This window comes from Rutidosis leptorrhynchoides, chromosome 4 (assembly GCF_046630445.1).
Source record: "Rutidosis leptorrhynchoides isolate AG116_Rl617_1_P2 chromosome 4, CSIRO_AGI_Rlap_v1, whole genome shotgun sequence".
Taxonomy (NCBI): Eukaryota; Viridiplantae; Streptophyta; class Magnoliopsida; order Asterales; family Asteraceae; genus Rutidosis; species Rutidosis leptorrhynchoides.
In genome coordinates, this window is record NC_092336.1 from 474,298,367 (window position 1) to 474,311,684 (window position 13,318).

A 13,318-nucleotide genomic window follows, 5' to 3' on the forward strand; every position below is an offset into this window, starting at 1 on the left:
ATGAAGAAATAATCTAAATAAACAAGTAACTAGTTCATTGTTATTCATACTTTAAACATTCAAGCCAAAGTCTTGATCTTTAAGAATGTAAACTTTTAAGTTTACAACATGAATTATAAGTATGACTTACTACAAATGAACTTACAATCTTTTAAAATATTTAGTGTAGAACATAAACTAGAAAGTTTATGTTCTTGTATGTCTTGTAAGAACAAGTTAATATGAAGAATCAAACTAACAAGTTTGATTCTTAATAATTTGTAAGTAAATAACAACAACCAAAGACAAGTAATCAAACAAGCAAAGACGATGATGAAGATGTATGTGTGCTACGGTTTTGGTGAAGAGGAAAAGAAAGAAAAGCAAGTTTGATACTTACAAAATGTAGAGAAAGATGAGAGAAAAAGTTGAGAGGAAAATGAGAAGTAATATGTGTGTATGAAAATGAGAGAGTATGAGTGGATATGTAAACAAAAAAAATAAATTAAATTCCCCTAGGCCAAGGGATGGCCGGCGGTTTCAAATGGGGGGAGGGAGAAGGAAATAATCCACTAGTCTCATGCATGTAAAGGTCTCAAAAGGTGGTTATTAGGTGTATGTGCATGGGAAGTAGATGTAATTGACAAGTAACTAGATTCTTATGTAATAATCAAACTAATTGTAACTTAATGGACTACTTACAACAATGGGCTCCTAAACTAATCCATTAAGTGTGTAGGGTGGGCTCTTAAGTCCATTAGCACTAGTAAAGGCCCAAGTTCAAGTAATTCTCAAGTTAATCCAATTAAAGCCCAAGTAATTAACTAATAATCATAGTTAATCAAAATGATTAATAAAACTTAATCATGAATGTAAATAATACTCTAAAAATATTATTCGTGTAATGTACGTGTGTCACAAAGACTTTTCGGGCATTCAAAGTTAATCGCGGTAACAAGTAAATGTATATAAACAATACATTCATTAATCACAAGTATTAATAATAAATATTAATAAATAAACGTTGAAAAATCCAGGGTCGTTACATGCTAAGTTAATAAACATGTATAGATTTAAAGATCATATTGGGTCAGGTTGACTTTTGAGATGACTTTTGTTAACTTCTGCATGTCGGTCTCGAGCAGTAGGGTTGTGATACACTATGACCTGACCTAGCTTGTTAGACATTTATTGACCAACATATGTTCTCTAGTTTGAGATCTACGGTTATTTGGTATTCCGAGTTGCGGTCACATTCCGGTGAATTACTTTATGTGCTGCTAAGGTGAGTTTTATTTGCTCCCTTTTTAATTGCTTTTGCAATCTATATTTTTGGGCTGAGAATACATGCACTTTATTTTAAACACAATGGACACAAGTACATACTAAATTCAACACTGAATTTGAACCAAAAATCCCTTAGCTTTGGTAACTAATAACTGCCGGTTATAAGAACTAGTGGGTGCGAGTAGTTATATATGGATCCATAGGGCTTGACATCCCCGTCCGTTCCAGGTATAGAGACCCTAGCCTGAACTATAAAGCGGAGGTATGCTATTTGATTTTAGTACACGTTAGTTTGCGTGTATTGTACATGTTGGTTGCATGTATGTTAAAACAGGGGTACTTATTATATATACGTTAAAGTTTAGTTACCAGGGTGCTCAATCTTGTACAATATTTTGATAAACGTTTCTGGATGAAACAACTGAAATCTTGTGATCCACCTTTATGTACAGATTATGCGAAACATTAAAACTATGAACTCACCAACCTTTGTGTTGACACTTGTTAGCATGTTTATTCTCAGATTCCCTAGAAGTCTTCCGCTGTTTGCTTATATGTTAGACAAGCTTTGTGCATGGAGTCATATTCAAGAAAACGTTGCATTCACAAAACCATCATCATGTATCTATTTTGACTGCATTGTCAACGGATGTATTATTGTAAACTATTATTTACGGTGATTGTCTATATGTAAAAATCATCAGATGGCGAAAACCTTGGATTTAAATATACATTTATGGTATACCTTTTCAAAAGAATGCAATGTTTATAAAACGTATCATATAGAGGTCAAATACCTCGCAATGAAATCGATGAATGACGTATTCGTCCATATGAATTTGGAGCGATCGTCACACAAAACATGAAGATTCAAGCTCATATTCATCAAAAACCCATTTTACAACCCAAACCCAATTTCTAAGAATTAAAGCACGAATTCAATCAATCAAATCTGGATAAATGATCAAAAGGATGATATGATTCAGTTCCTAAAGCCTCTTGATTAAATTCTAACTTAGATCAATTAGGGTTTGTGAAGGTGTAGAGTTTATGTACGTTCTTATTTTTGAGAAATATCTAGAAAATGGGAAGAAAAGAAGCAGATTACACTCTTAAGTGGGTATTAAAACCCATATCCCACAACACACGGGTATTTATCAGTTATCTGATATCTTTCGTACTTAATTTAGCAACCCTAACGGAGTCCAAATTCAACAAACGAACCATTTCTGTGACCCTTGTCACAAACTGGTGTTAACTACATAATCAATTACTAATAAACATATTATTAAAATAAAAGCACATTTTATACACAAATATAAACCTAAGGGAAATTAAGTAATCTTACTTCTAATCCCGATATCAGTCTGTTACAACTTCCTTGTTTTTACTGTCTACTGTTTTTGTTTTATAATATTTTGGACTTTTTGATGCTAGGTACCATTCCCAACAGTGTTACTTGTGTGTTATTTGTTGTGTTACTTGTGTGTTTGGTGTGTTACTTGTGTGTTATTTATTGTGTAATAAATGTTGTGTTTTCTGTTATTTATTGTTCGTATACAGTTTTATTTAAATGAATTAGATGGTTGACTGCAATGGAAATACAAAAAACACTTCTAACATACAAAATAAAAAGTCAAACGACTAAAACTAATCGCAACCAACGACCAAATGTAAATTAAACCATTAAAATAACTACTCAAAAGTAGTATACTTCTTCACATAATCCCAAACATAAAAATAATCAAACATTTCACCATATTCAAGCTCGTACTGTCTTTCAACTCGACCTCTGAATTCATTTGACCCTTCAAGTCTCTTACTTCTACGACTTAATTTTTGCCAAATTGCATTCCATTTACCACATGGTTGCATTATTTGGGACCATTTGGACATTAACTGGTCCATTGTTTGATTAACACATGGATCACTTTCGTAAAAATAATTGTATTGTATTGTATCTTACATACATCGATGAAGAAAGTATTGACAAAATGAAAATTTATCGTAAAAAGACAATTGCGGATGGTTATTATCCAGATTAGTTGTTTATGTAACTCTAATATATGTGTCTTAGAGATATTATGTGTCACAATCTTGTTATGGTTTAAGAAAACATGTGTTTCTTTTTTTGTAATTTATATTAAATAAATGTGTGTTATTGACCTAAGCAACAAAAGTTAACATTTAAATGTTTTTTAGGTAGTCTACCAGGGTTACGTCTACTGCCTTATAACCTTGTCGACTATATAGTAGACCACCTGTATTGAGTAGTCGACGAAAAAACCGTCGACTACTTTGCAAAAATGGTAGTCGACGACAAATAAAGGTGGTAGACAGAATTCCCGTCTACTGAATGGTGTAAAAAGACAAGTTTTTTAAAAAAAAGTTTATTTTGTTTGAAGCCTTTAAAAAAAAATGTATTTTGATCAATTTCCCAATAGTCTAGAAGCCCAATACAATTTAGTGCGAAATATTTGATTATTAAATGTGTGACCCCATTGAATTTTGAATGTGTGATCCTATATGGTTGTTTTTGAAGCCCAATAATAGTTTTTGAAGCCCAATTGAGCTGACATTTCCGTTAGCTACCAATTACCACTAGCACAAATAGTTAAATCTAAATCTAAATGATCCTTATAGGCCTTTATAATATTAAAAACATCTATAAACCTATAAAAGTTGACTCATATTTCCATTAATTAGGTTAGTTACCCATGTTCTTGACTAAGGTTAGTTTCTTAACCATCCCACTCACTACACACCATAGATTCAATAAACCATGTTATATATTTGTATTTATATATATTATTTTTAATATTCTATCTATATCTATACTACTATTTAAATATTGACTCCTAGATTAGTAAATAAGGTTAATAAATAAGGCATGGTATATTGATGTTAAAAAAAAAATTATATTTAATAAATAATGGTAAATAAAGAATTAGATAGGTGAAAATTTTTTTAGCTGAAGGTTACGATTATATATATGCATATTAAAAACAAAATTCAATTTGAGTGTTCATTTATTATTAATGCTTATCTTTTCATATTCTTCTTGATTCTTAATTAGTAATAAATAACTCGAAAATTAAGTTGGGAGTATTTCTTATCTATAAATACTCCTTTTTGTCTTGCACATGAATCCATTATTTTGGAACCATCCTTCTTTCATTATAATGCATATGTGATACATATATAACATACAAATTATTTTGATAACAGATTTACTTTAAACTACATTTGTATTATATTACGCCCATGCTTACATAATTATATACATGTTTATAAATTTCTATCCATCTTTCGGCATTGTCCGGTCCTACTTCATCATTTGCATACTTTGTAGAAGTGTGAGGGAAGTTATGGACCTTATGTAATTGCATGTTTGTAAGTTGGAATTTGAAATAGCCATTATTTTATATTCTCATTTAATAATAGACTTTTGTATTTTATTATCGATCACAAGCAAAGAAGCAGAGATTCCTAAATTTGATTAATATAATAGTGTACAAATGAAAGAGAGAGATGACACCTCTTGAAGACCATAACTTCAGTGAGCACACATTCATCACCCACGTAAGAGGCGTTTACATATTCCAATAGAAGACTTGATTCTCTTTCTATTGGTTTTCATCTTGATTCTCTTTCTATTGGTTTTCATACTAAAATGAAATTTTAATGCTTATAAACATTTTATATATACTATTTAAATATTGACTCCTAGATTAGTAAATAAGGTTAATAAATAAGGCATGGTATATTGATGTTAAAAAAAAAAATATATTTAATAAATAATGGTAAATAAAGAATTAGATAGGTGAAAATTTTTTTAACTGAAGGTTACGATTATATATATGCATATTAAAAACAAAATTCAATTTGAGTGTTCATTTATTATTAATGCTTATCTTTTCATATTCTTCTTGATTCTTAATTAGTAATAAATAACTCGAAAATTAAGTTGGGAGTATTTCTTATCTATAAATACTCCTTTTTGTCTTGCACATGAATCCATTATTTTGGAACCATCCTTCTTTCATTATAATGCATATGTGATACATATATAACATACAAATTATTTTGATAACAGATTTACTTTAAACTACATTTGTATTATATTACGCCCATGCTTACATAATTATATACATGTTTATAAATTTCTATCCATCTTTCGGCATTGTCCGGTCCTACTTCATCATTTGCATACTTTGTAGAAGTGTGAGGGAAGTTATGGACCTTATGTAATTGCATGTTTGTAAGTTGGAATTTGAAATAGCCATTATTTTATATTCTCATTTAATAATAGACTTTTGTATTTTATTATCGATCACAAGCAAAGAAGCGGAGATTCCTAAATTTGATTAATATAATAGTGTACAAATGAAAGAGAGAGATGACACCTCTTGAAGACCATAACTTCAGTGAGCACACATTCATCACCCACGTAAGAGGCGTTTACATATTCCAATAGAAGACTTGATTCTCTTTCTATTGGTTTTCATCTTGATTCTATTTCTATTGGTTTTCATACTAAAATGAAATTTTAATGCTTATAAACATTTTATATATGTTTAGTGGTTATTTAAATCTTTTATTATTCTTTTATATTTCTTTTAGAAGTCTAATGATAACAATTGTCTTGATTTGTATTTGTGTAGGTTCTTTTTTAATTTAATTCTTAAGTTGCTTATAAGCATTTTATTTAGATGATTATTTTTTCTACCTTTATTTTTCTCATTTTATATTTTCCTTGAAATCATATTCATATGTATGTATCATAATTTATCAAATAATATATGGTTGAACTTTTTATAAGCAATGCAATTCCTAAACTTTAATGAAGAAATATTATTTATGGTATTTATATCACAATTTTACTTGAATGAGTTACCGATATCATCACAATAAGCCACTCTCTTCCATTATGTGGAAATATGCATATACCTTTTAGTATTTAAAATGAATTATGAATAAAACCTTATCACACAATTCTTACAACTCAATACTATATTAACTAATTATCATACCTATGACGAGTGACTGATTGTAACAAACTTGATTGTAACTAACTGATTTATTTATACGAAGTATATAAAATAATACGAAGAGATATATTCAGTTATGTTTGGTTAATTAGTTTATCACTTTAAACCATAGTTACAACAACTTTGATATTAATTAAATTACTTAATATTAAATATATGATTAATGATCATATCTTTGATATTACATACATTTATTCAAATGATACGATTACCTTTGAACAAACATGGCTAAAAATTCAATAATAAATTAAAGTTGATATGATAGTGTATTTCACCATGGTGTAATAATCTTTGTGTAATAATTTATGAATATAAATATTTTATATTGTTACCATGTGTATTTTTTCCATTAATATCATTTTTACAATATGTATCAATGAGTGCTGATAAACTCGCGCATTAGTGCATAAACACTTTCTTTATACTTGCTTATATGATAACTCTATTTATCTATCTATATTCTCTTAGATTATAGTAAAAAAAAATATTCCATAATATTCTGTAATTTATTTAAGATTATCATTATTAATCATTAATCAACGTATTTAGATAATAAATTGTTTAATGTATTCATTAAAGATGATAAGCTCATCATCAATGTAACTAATTATTAATGGAACTATTATTGTAAAAGACTATATGAAAGTGGTATTTAGCTAATCTACCATTTCTACTGAAAAATTTAGTTCGAGAAGTTAACAAAGCGGAATTTAGCTCAATTTTAAATCAAAAAATCGTGATTTCTTACAGAATACATGTTTATTTTTGGACATTAAAACATAAAGTTAGACGTGCAACGCACGGACATTGCCATCTAGTAGAATATTAAAAATACCACAAATTTGTATATTGTAAATTCTCAAATATTCAGTGACTAGTTTTTTTCTGTTGTAGAACTATTTAACACACCTCCAATTTATACACTCCCTATTGAACAATTATTAAATAAATTGTAATCTTTGAAGTTCATAGCTTTCTGTAAAAAAAAAAATTATTTATCATTTTGCACTGTCTAATCTTTGATATAATTTTTGAGCAGCTTTAACAATTTTGTAAAATTTTACTTAAATTGTGTGCCCCCAATGATTGGATTATCTGGCTCCGCCCCTGGCATGGATAATAAAAGTAATATACTCTAGTCTTCAACTCTTTCTTAATACTCCGTAATTTTTAGTAATTCTTTTTAACATTTACTTATATTATACGAGTACTTATTTATATTTATATTAAAAATATATGATATGTATATATATACGGATTATATAATATTAACTGAGCATCAGAATTTGCCATGTGGCAAATCGGGAGTTTCAAACTTCGGATTTTCCACGTGGCAAATTCTGATGTACATATAGTGAAAAAGCATACAAACCTAAATTTGAAACTTCGGTTTCACCAAAACTGGAGTTTCAAACTCCGGTTTTACTATTTTTGTAACACTTTTTTCCAAATTTCTATATTTGTAAGATCACCCTAAAATAATACTATTTAAAAAAAAATCGACGAAACCCGTAACCGGGTGATGCACATATTGACGTCTTCTCTAGTCGGAAGCCCAATTAATTCGATCTTGGGCGTTTTCAAGATTCGACTAAAACCAAGTTTTAAGTATTAACATTTAAAAAAAAAAAAAGAGCTTTTTTTTAAAGGCAATGTATTATTGAAAAAAATAACAAGATACACGAAGTTTATGAAGCAAGATTTCTTGCCCATGAAGCCACGACATACGAGCCTAACAAAATCATGAACACGAGCCTTGAAAATAGTTGCATAGCCAGCAACTTCAAAGAAGAACACACGAAACTAAAACAAGTATGAACTAGGATTAGAAAGCCACGTTTGTCAATCGAGATTTTTTCCACGAGCCCTATTTGAAATTCTCTCAAAAGATTTGATTTGAATCTCATTTAAAGCGACAGGGGCGTTCCACCTTTTTCCTTTGAACACCATATTATTCTGGAATTTCCAAATGTGATATACACAAATCCAAGATACCACTTGCCATAGGGTCTTCCCTTGAGAGGAAGTGTTTCAACGCCATCGCCATTAAAAGCTTCAGTTAGACTAAGAGTTGGAAATTTACCAAGGTTCCACCAATTGTACACCTGATAACAAACATCATACACCAATTGTACACCCGATGTTTGAACCCGGAATTTTTTAGTCGATCTCGAAGGAAAGTTTTTTAACCATGAAGATTCCATTACCCGAAATAATCCAAAGCCATCATGTCACACAGACTGACACGTGTCAGACAGAATTTTTTTTAAACAAAAAGTGTAAAAAAAATTAATTTTTTTAATAGTGTAAGGATCTAAGAGAGAACTTAGATAGTGAGAGAAACTATAGCACCATGTTCAGTCTGCACCATATTGAACTCAATCTGTCACAGATTGAACTCAGTCTGCACCAGACTGAACATGGTGTTATGGGTTCTCTACCCCTCTTAGTTTTTCTGGATCCTCACTCTCTCTCTCTCTCTCTCTATATATATATATATATATATATATATATATATATATATATATATATATATATATATATGTGTGTGTGTGTGTGTGTGTGTGTGTGTGTGTGTGTGTGTGCGCGTGCATTTAATTTACTAATTTTACGTACTTTAATAATAAAATCAACCGTCTACCTTTATCTTTTATTTTGTTATAAAAAATAATAACTTATAACTTATTATTTTAATGTTCGATCAACAAACTAAAGAATGGGTATAATTCCCAAATATAACAACAACAAAACTCAATACCACATGAGTAGTGTATGAGGGAGGTGAGATTAGACAATTTTTCTCCTATTCGAGAATAAAGACAAGTCATTTCTCCACTTAGAGTGAAACACTCTCAAGAGTAGAGAAAGTCATCCCTCTCTTTATTCGACGGATAAAGAGATTGCTTCCGAGAGAAATTCCGGCCTTTAAGTAGGAAAAGTTTTTTTTTAAAATAAAAATAAAATAAAAATAATAATAGACGCCATAAAAATAGTAGAATCAAATTTCCATGGATTTTAAATTCCGCCTGAAATTTAATTTAGGCACTAAAAGTTAGTTAAGTCGCCAATAAATTAACGATTATTGTCTACTCATAGAGCCGTAAAAGAAACATATAATTCCCAAATAGACCCTTTTTATTATCCGAAGTGCTATTCATTTTTTAAGCATATAAACCTCCTACACCACTCTTAACAATCCAAATCATCATCATAAATCAATCATCAATATTCAACATATAACACCAAAAAATACCCACCTAGCGTTCATTCTTTTTTCTTTTAACATTTTTTGTGTTTACAAAAATGGACCTCAAAAACCACACCACCACCACCGTCGTCGTTACCGCCGATAGCCCAGACACCGACGACGTTGAAACCCCACTTCATTCACAATTAGTAATCAAACCCTTTTCAGATGTTAAAAACCACCACCACCAACCACCGTCTACGGTGGTGGTAGCATACAAAGAATGTCTCAAAAACCATGCAGCCAGCATCGGCAGCCACGCATTGGACGGCTGCGGTGAGTACATGACGTCACCAGGTTCACTAAAGTGCGCCGTATGTGGGTGCCACCGCAACTTCCACCGCCGTGAGCCTATCAACAACGTGTACGCATGTGCACCTCACGTGATGTTATCACTCACACAAAATGATCATCATCATCATCATCATCAAATTAACCACGTGGTGGCATCACCGAGGACTCCAGCCGCAATCAAGATTGAACACCCTAATAATGGTAGGAAAAGATTCCGTACAAGATTCAGTCAAGATCAAAAGGAAAAAATGAGTGATTTTGCAGAGAAATTAGGGTGGAAAATGCAAAGATGTGATGATAAAAAGGTGGTGGATTTTTGTGATGAGATTGGAATAAGAAGAGGGATATTTAAAGTATGGATGCATAATAATAAGAATACTTTGGGTAAGAAAGATAAAGATCTGACAATTATATCTCCGACTACCGCTGCCGGAGCTAATATAAGCGGTGGAGTAGTTGATCAGTCTCATGAGGAGGATGTTATTGATGTTAATGGAGGTGATCATAATAATAATAATAATAATAGTAGTGATGATCAAGAAAATGGTGGTCATGATCATGTTCAAGTTTCTACTAATAGATCTTCTTGTTCATGTTGAATTGTATGATGGTTGTCTTACTTAATTGATGAAAAATGTTTATTCATATATAGGAAGATATCATTATTGTTTTCATTATGTCTCAACAACATTAACTTTTAAGAATTTTAGAGTAATTTCAATTTCAATAAAAAATTTCAATAATTAAGTTTATGAATAGGTTTTAATTTCAATAATTAAACGTTGCATGCTAAAAATAAAAAGTTTGAATGTTCAACCTTGTAAACATAAACATAAATTTACGTATGTTTTACATATTAATTAAGTTCACTTATTTTATTTACAATATACGGAGTATATTTTTGATTGAATCATTTTAATATGGAGAATGAAGCATGCACAAAGACTTAATTTATTTCAATTGGTAACTGAGTTCTCTTTGAAGTACGGGATTCAGGTTCGAATCTTGGTAACAGTTAAGATCGAATTAAAATCGACTCTTGATCGAAACGGGCGTAAATGTGCGCAATAATTCACCCGATTAGAGGTCTCGTCGCTGAATGGCTCGTCACACAAAGGTTTACTCGCTAGTAAAGACTCAATATAGTTGTCGCTAAAGAGGCTTCCTCTTTGAATAAAAAAAATCATCATTAATAAATAAATTTTAATATTAATATTAATATTAATATTAATATTAATATTAATATTAATATTAAACGAAAAGGTCATTTATATAAATAATAGTCAGATTTTCTAACTGATTCAATCGATTTTAAAAATTTATGGTCGAAATATAGATCAAAATGCTGTAAAATTTTGATAGTGATCGGACCCTTAGATTTGGAGTTAATGATTTTTCGAAGGTAGCAACCGTCATGGAAGGTTTGATTGCACAGTTGTTAAAGAAAATTCACTGTAAATTGGTCTACCGTCGGATCTAAGTGTGGTAAAAGTTTGGAGATGATAGGATAGTTGTATATTGAGATATCAATTTTCGATTTTCAACATTTTTCAGGATGAATTTTTCGGTTTGATGACGCGAGTGTGAGATGGTTTTGTCTCAGAAACTTCGGGCGATACGAGCTGGATTTTTTTCGAGAATGTTGGTTTTTTACGAAAGCTCGCGAGGATGTTGTGTCTCAGGTTTGGGCATTTGGGTAACGACGAGATACATCCGAGTTGAAATAGACAGTGGAAATTATCGGAGAAGTTTGGCACTTGCGGGTTTGAAACGGGATGACCAAAGGTTTTGGTCGAATATTCTATGTAGAATATGCTGGCGGGTTTGAGCTTCTCTTTCTTGAAGAAATTGGTTGTTGAATGGTGTCGGATAGAACGCGTTCGACCGGTGCTCAGTTTTTGGTGATGTTTTGCTCAACAAACGGCCGAAATCTTCGGGGCGACCAATTAGGAATCTTTAGGTGATTGATGGAGTAGATAATCTTATAAATCCAGAAACTTGAAGCTTTCTAGATATTATTTAGAGTGTCGGAAACTCGATGTAAGTTTGCTAACTGACGAAAGTATCGTGTTAGTGGAAGTTGGATACGTGAGAGTTGTAGAGATGGTTGTGCGACGTGTTTCTCCAATTTTCGCAGGGATAGTGTGTCGATTTCGGACACTAGAGACTCGCATACTTGTTTTACTCTTCAATGGAAACGCAATTTGCAATTGACCGGGTGGTACGAACCAGATTCTTCTCGAGTTGTCGTGGTTTATTTCTTACTCGTATGGTGGGAGCGTGCTTGAGGATGAGAAAACGTGTTCATGATATATATATAGCTATGAGGATGGGTCAGTGCACCAGTGTGAAAGTGAAAAATTGAAAAGTGTAGATTTTGAGGTTGTGACTGTGTTCTCACTGGAGCCTTGATAAAGAGTCTACGAGGGCGTTTTAGATTTTCTAATTGCTGCGAAAGAAAATCACTAATAGACGGTAATTGTGTAAAAGGGTGATCGTTAAACATGTTGGTGACATAGTTGGGCCATGTCTAGAGCGATGGGTTGAGGCGGTTTTGTCTCCTGTCTAAATCGTGTGATTAAAGTCGCGCACACTTTAATGGTGGTGTAGAAACTGAGAGATGGCCCAAAATAGTAACTAGATATTGGATTATTACTCGGCGGTGTTTTGATGTCAAAAGACTTCCTTCTCACGGAAGGGCAACCGGTGAAGAAGTGCGATGTATCCCGGATAAATTATCCGGCGGTATCAATAGGAATCATAGTCAGTAAATCAGGAGTTGTTGTGGGTGTTCAACATAATGAAAGTGAGGGTGATTACGTTTTGGCGAGTGTAGTCGAAGTGCTTTTTATCGAAAGCTGTCAGCTTGATCAGTTTGTTGGAATGTGCGTGTCTCAAGAAACTTTGTTGGCAGTATAGATGGGTAGGTTCAATGCAGTCAAGACAGGTGATCGGTATGGGTTTGTTCAAAGTCTCCAAGTGGGAGATTGTTGAGATATGAAAACTTTAAACAAAGAAAGAAATTCAAGATTGGTTGGGAGATATATTTTACTTGGAGGTTGATGTTAACTTGTGGAGCAAGTTTCTAATTTTAGGAAAGTTGTTTAATTGAAGGAAAAGTTAACTTGTTCAATAAGTGTTAAGTGATTTTTGAAATGTCTTTGGCTTGAAGACCAAATTTACTTGTGCAACAAGGAACTATGTTTGATATTTCAATATCAATAAAGTCCTAGCCTTATTATAAATGTGTGCGCAAATTATTAGTGAAAATTTTTCTAGTTTACGCCCGACCGCCCGTTGACTAATCTCTTCTCCGTGTTTGGAGTTTGATATAATCACGTTATATTCTTATGTCGTTATACTTACTTTTATCGTTTATATTTTTTAGATTATTCATTTGTCGTTCGTGAGATAGCAATTGTTGTAATTAAATCACTTGTCTTGATTGGATCCTAAATCC

At 31.6% G+C, this 13,318-nt stretch overlaps 1 protein-coding gene across 1 annotated transcript; it reads left to right on the top strand.

Annotated features, from left to right (window-relative positions):
- The first annotated feature begins 9,620 nt into the window (after positions 1-9,620).
- On the top strand, positions 9,621-10,457 carry LOC139842303 (zinc-finger homeodomain protein 11-like). The gene has a single exon (XM_071832457.1). It carries the CDS (start codon positions 9,621-9,623, stop codon positions 10,455-10,457), a length of 837 nt encoding a protein of 278 aa, XP_071688558.1.
- The last annotated feature ends 2,861 nt before the right edge of the window (positions 10,458-13,318 follow it).

What these genes read in the sequence shown, in the direction of transcription:
- LOC139842303 (XM_071832457.1), top strand. Translation starts at nt 9,621, where the DNA reads ATGGACCTCAAAAACCACACCACCACCACCGTCGTCGTTACCGCCGAT.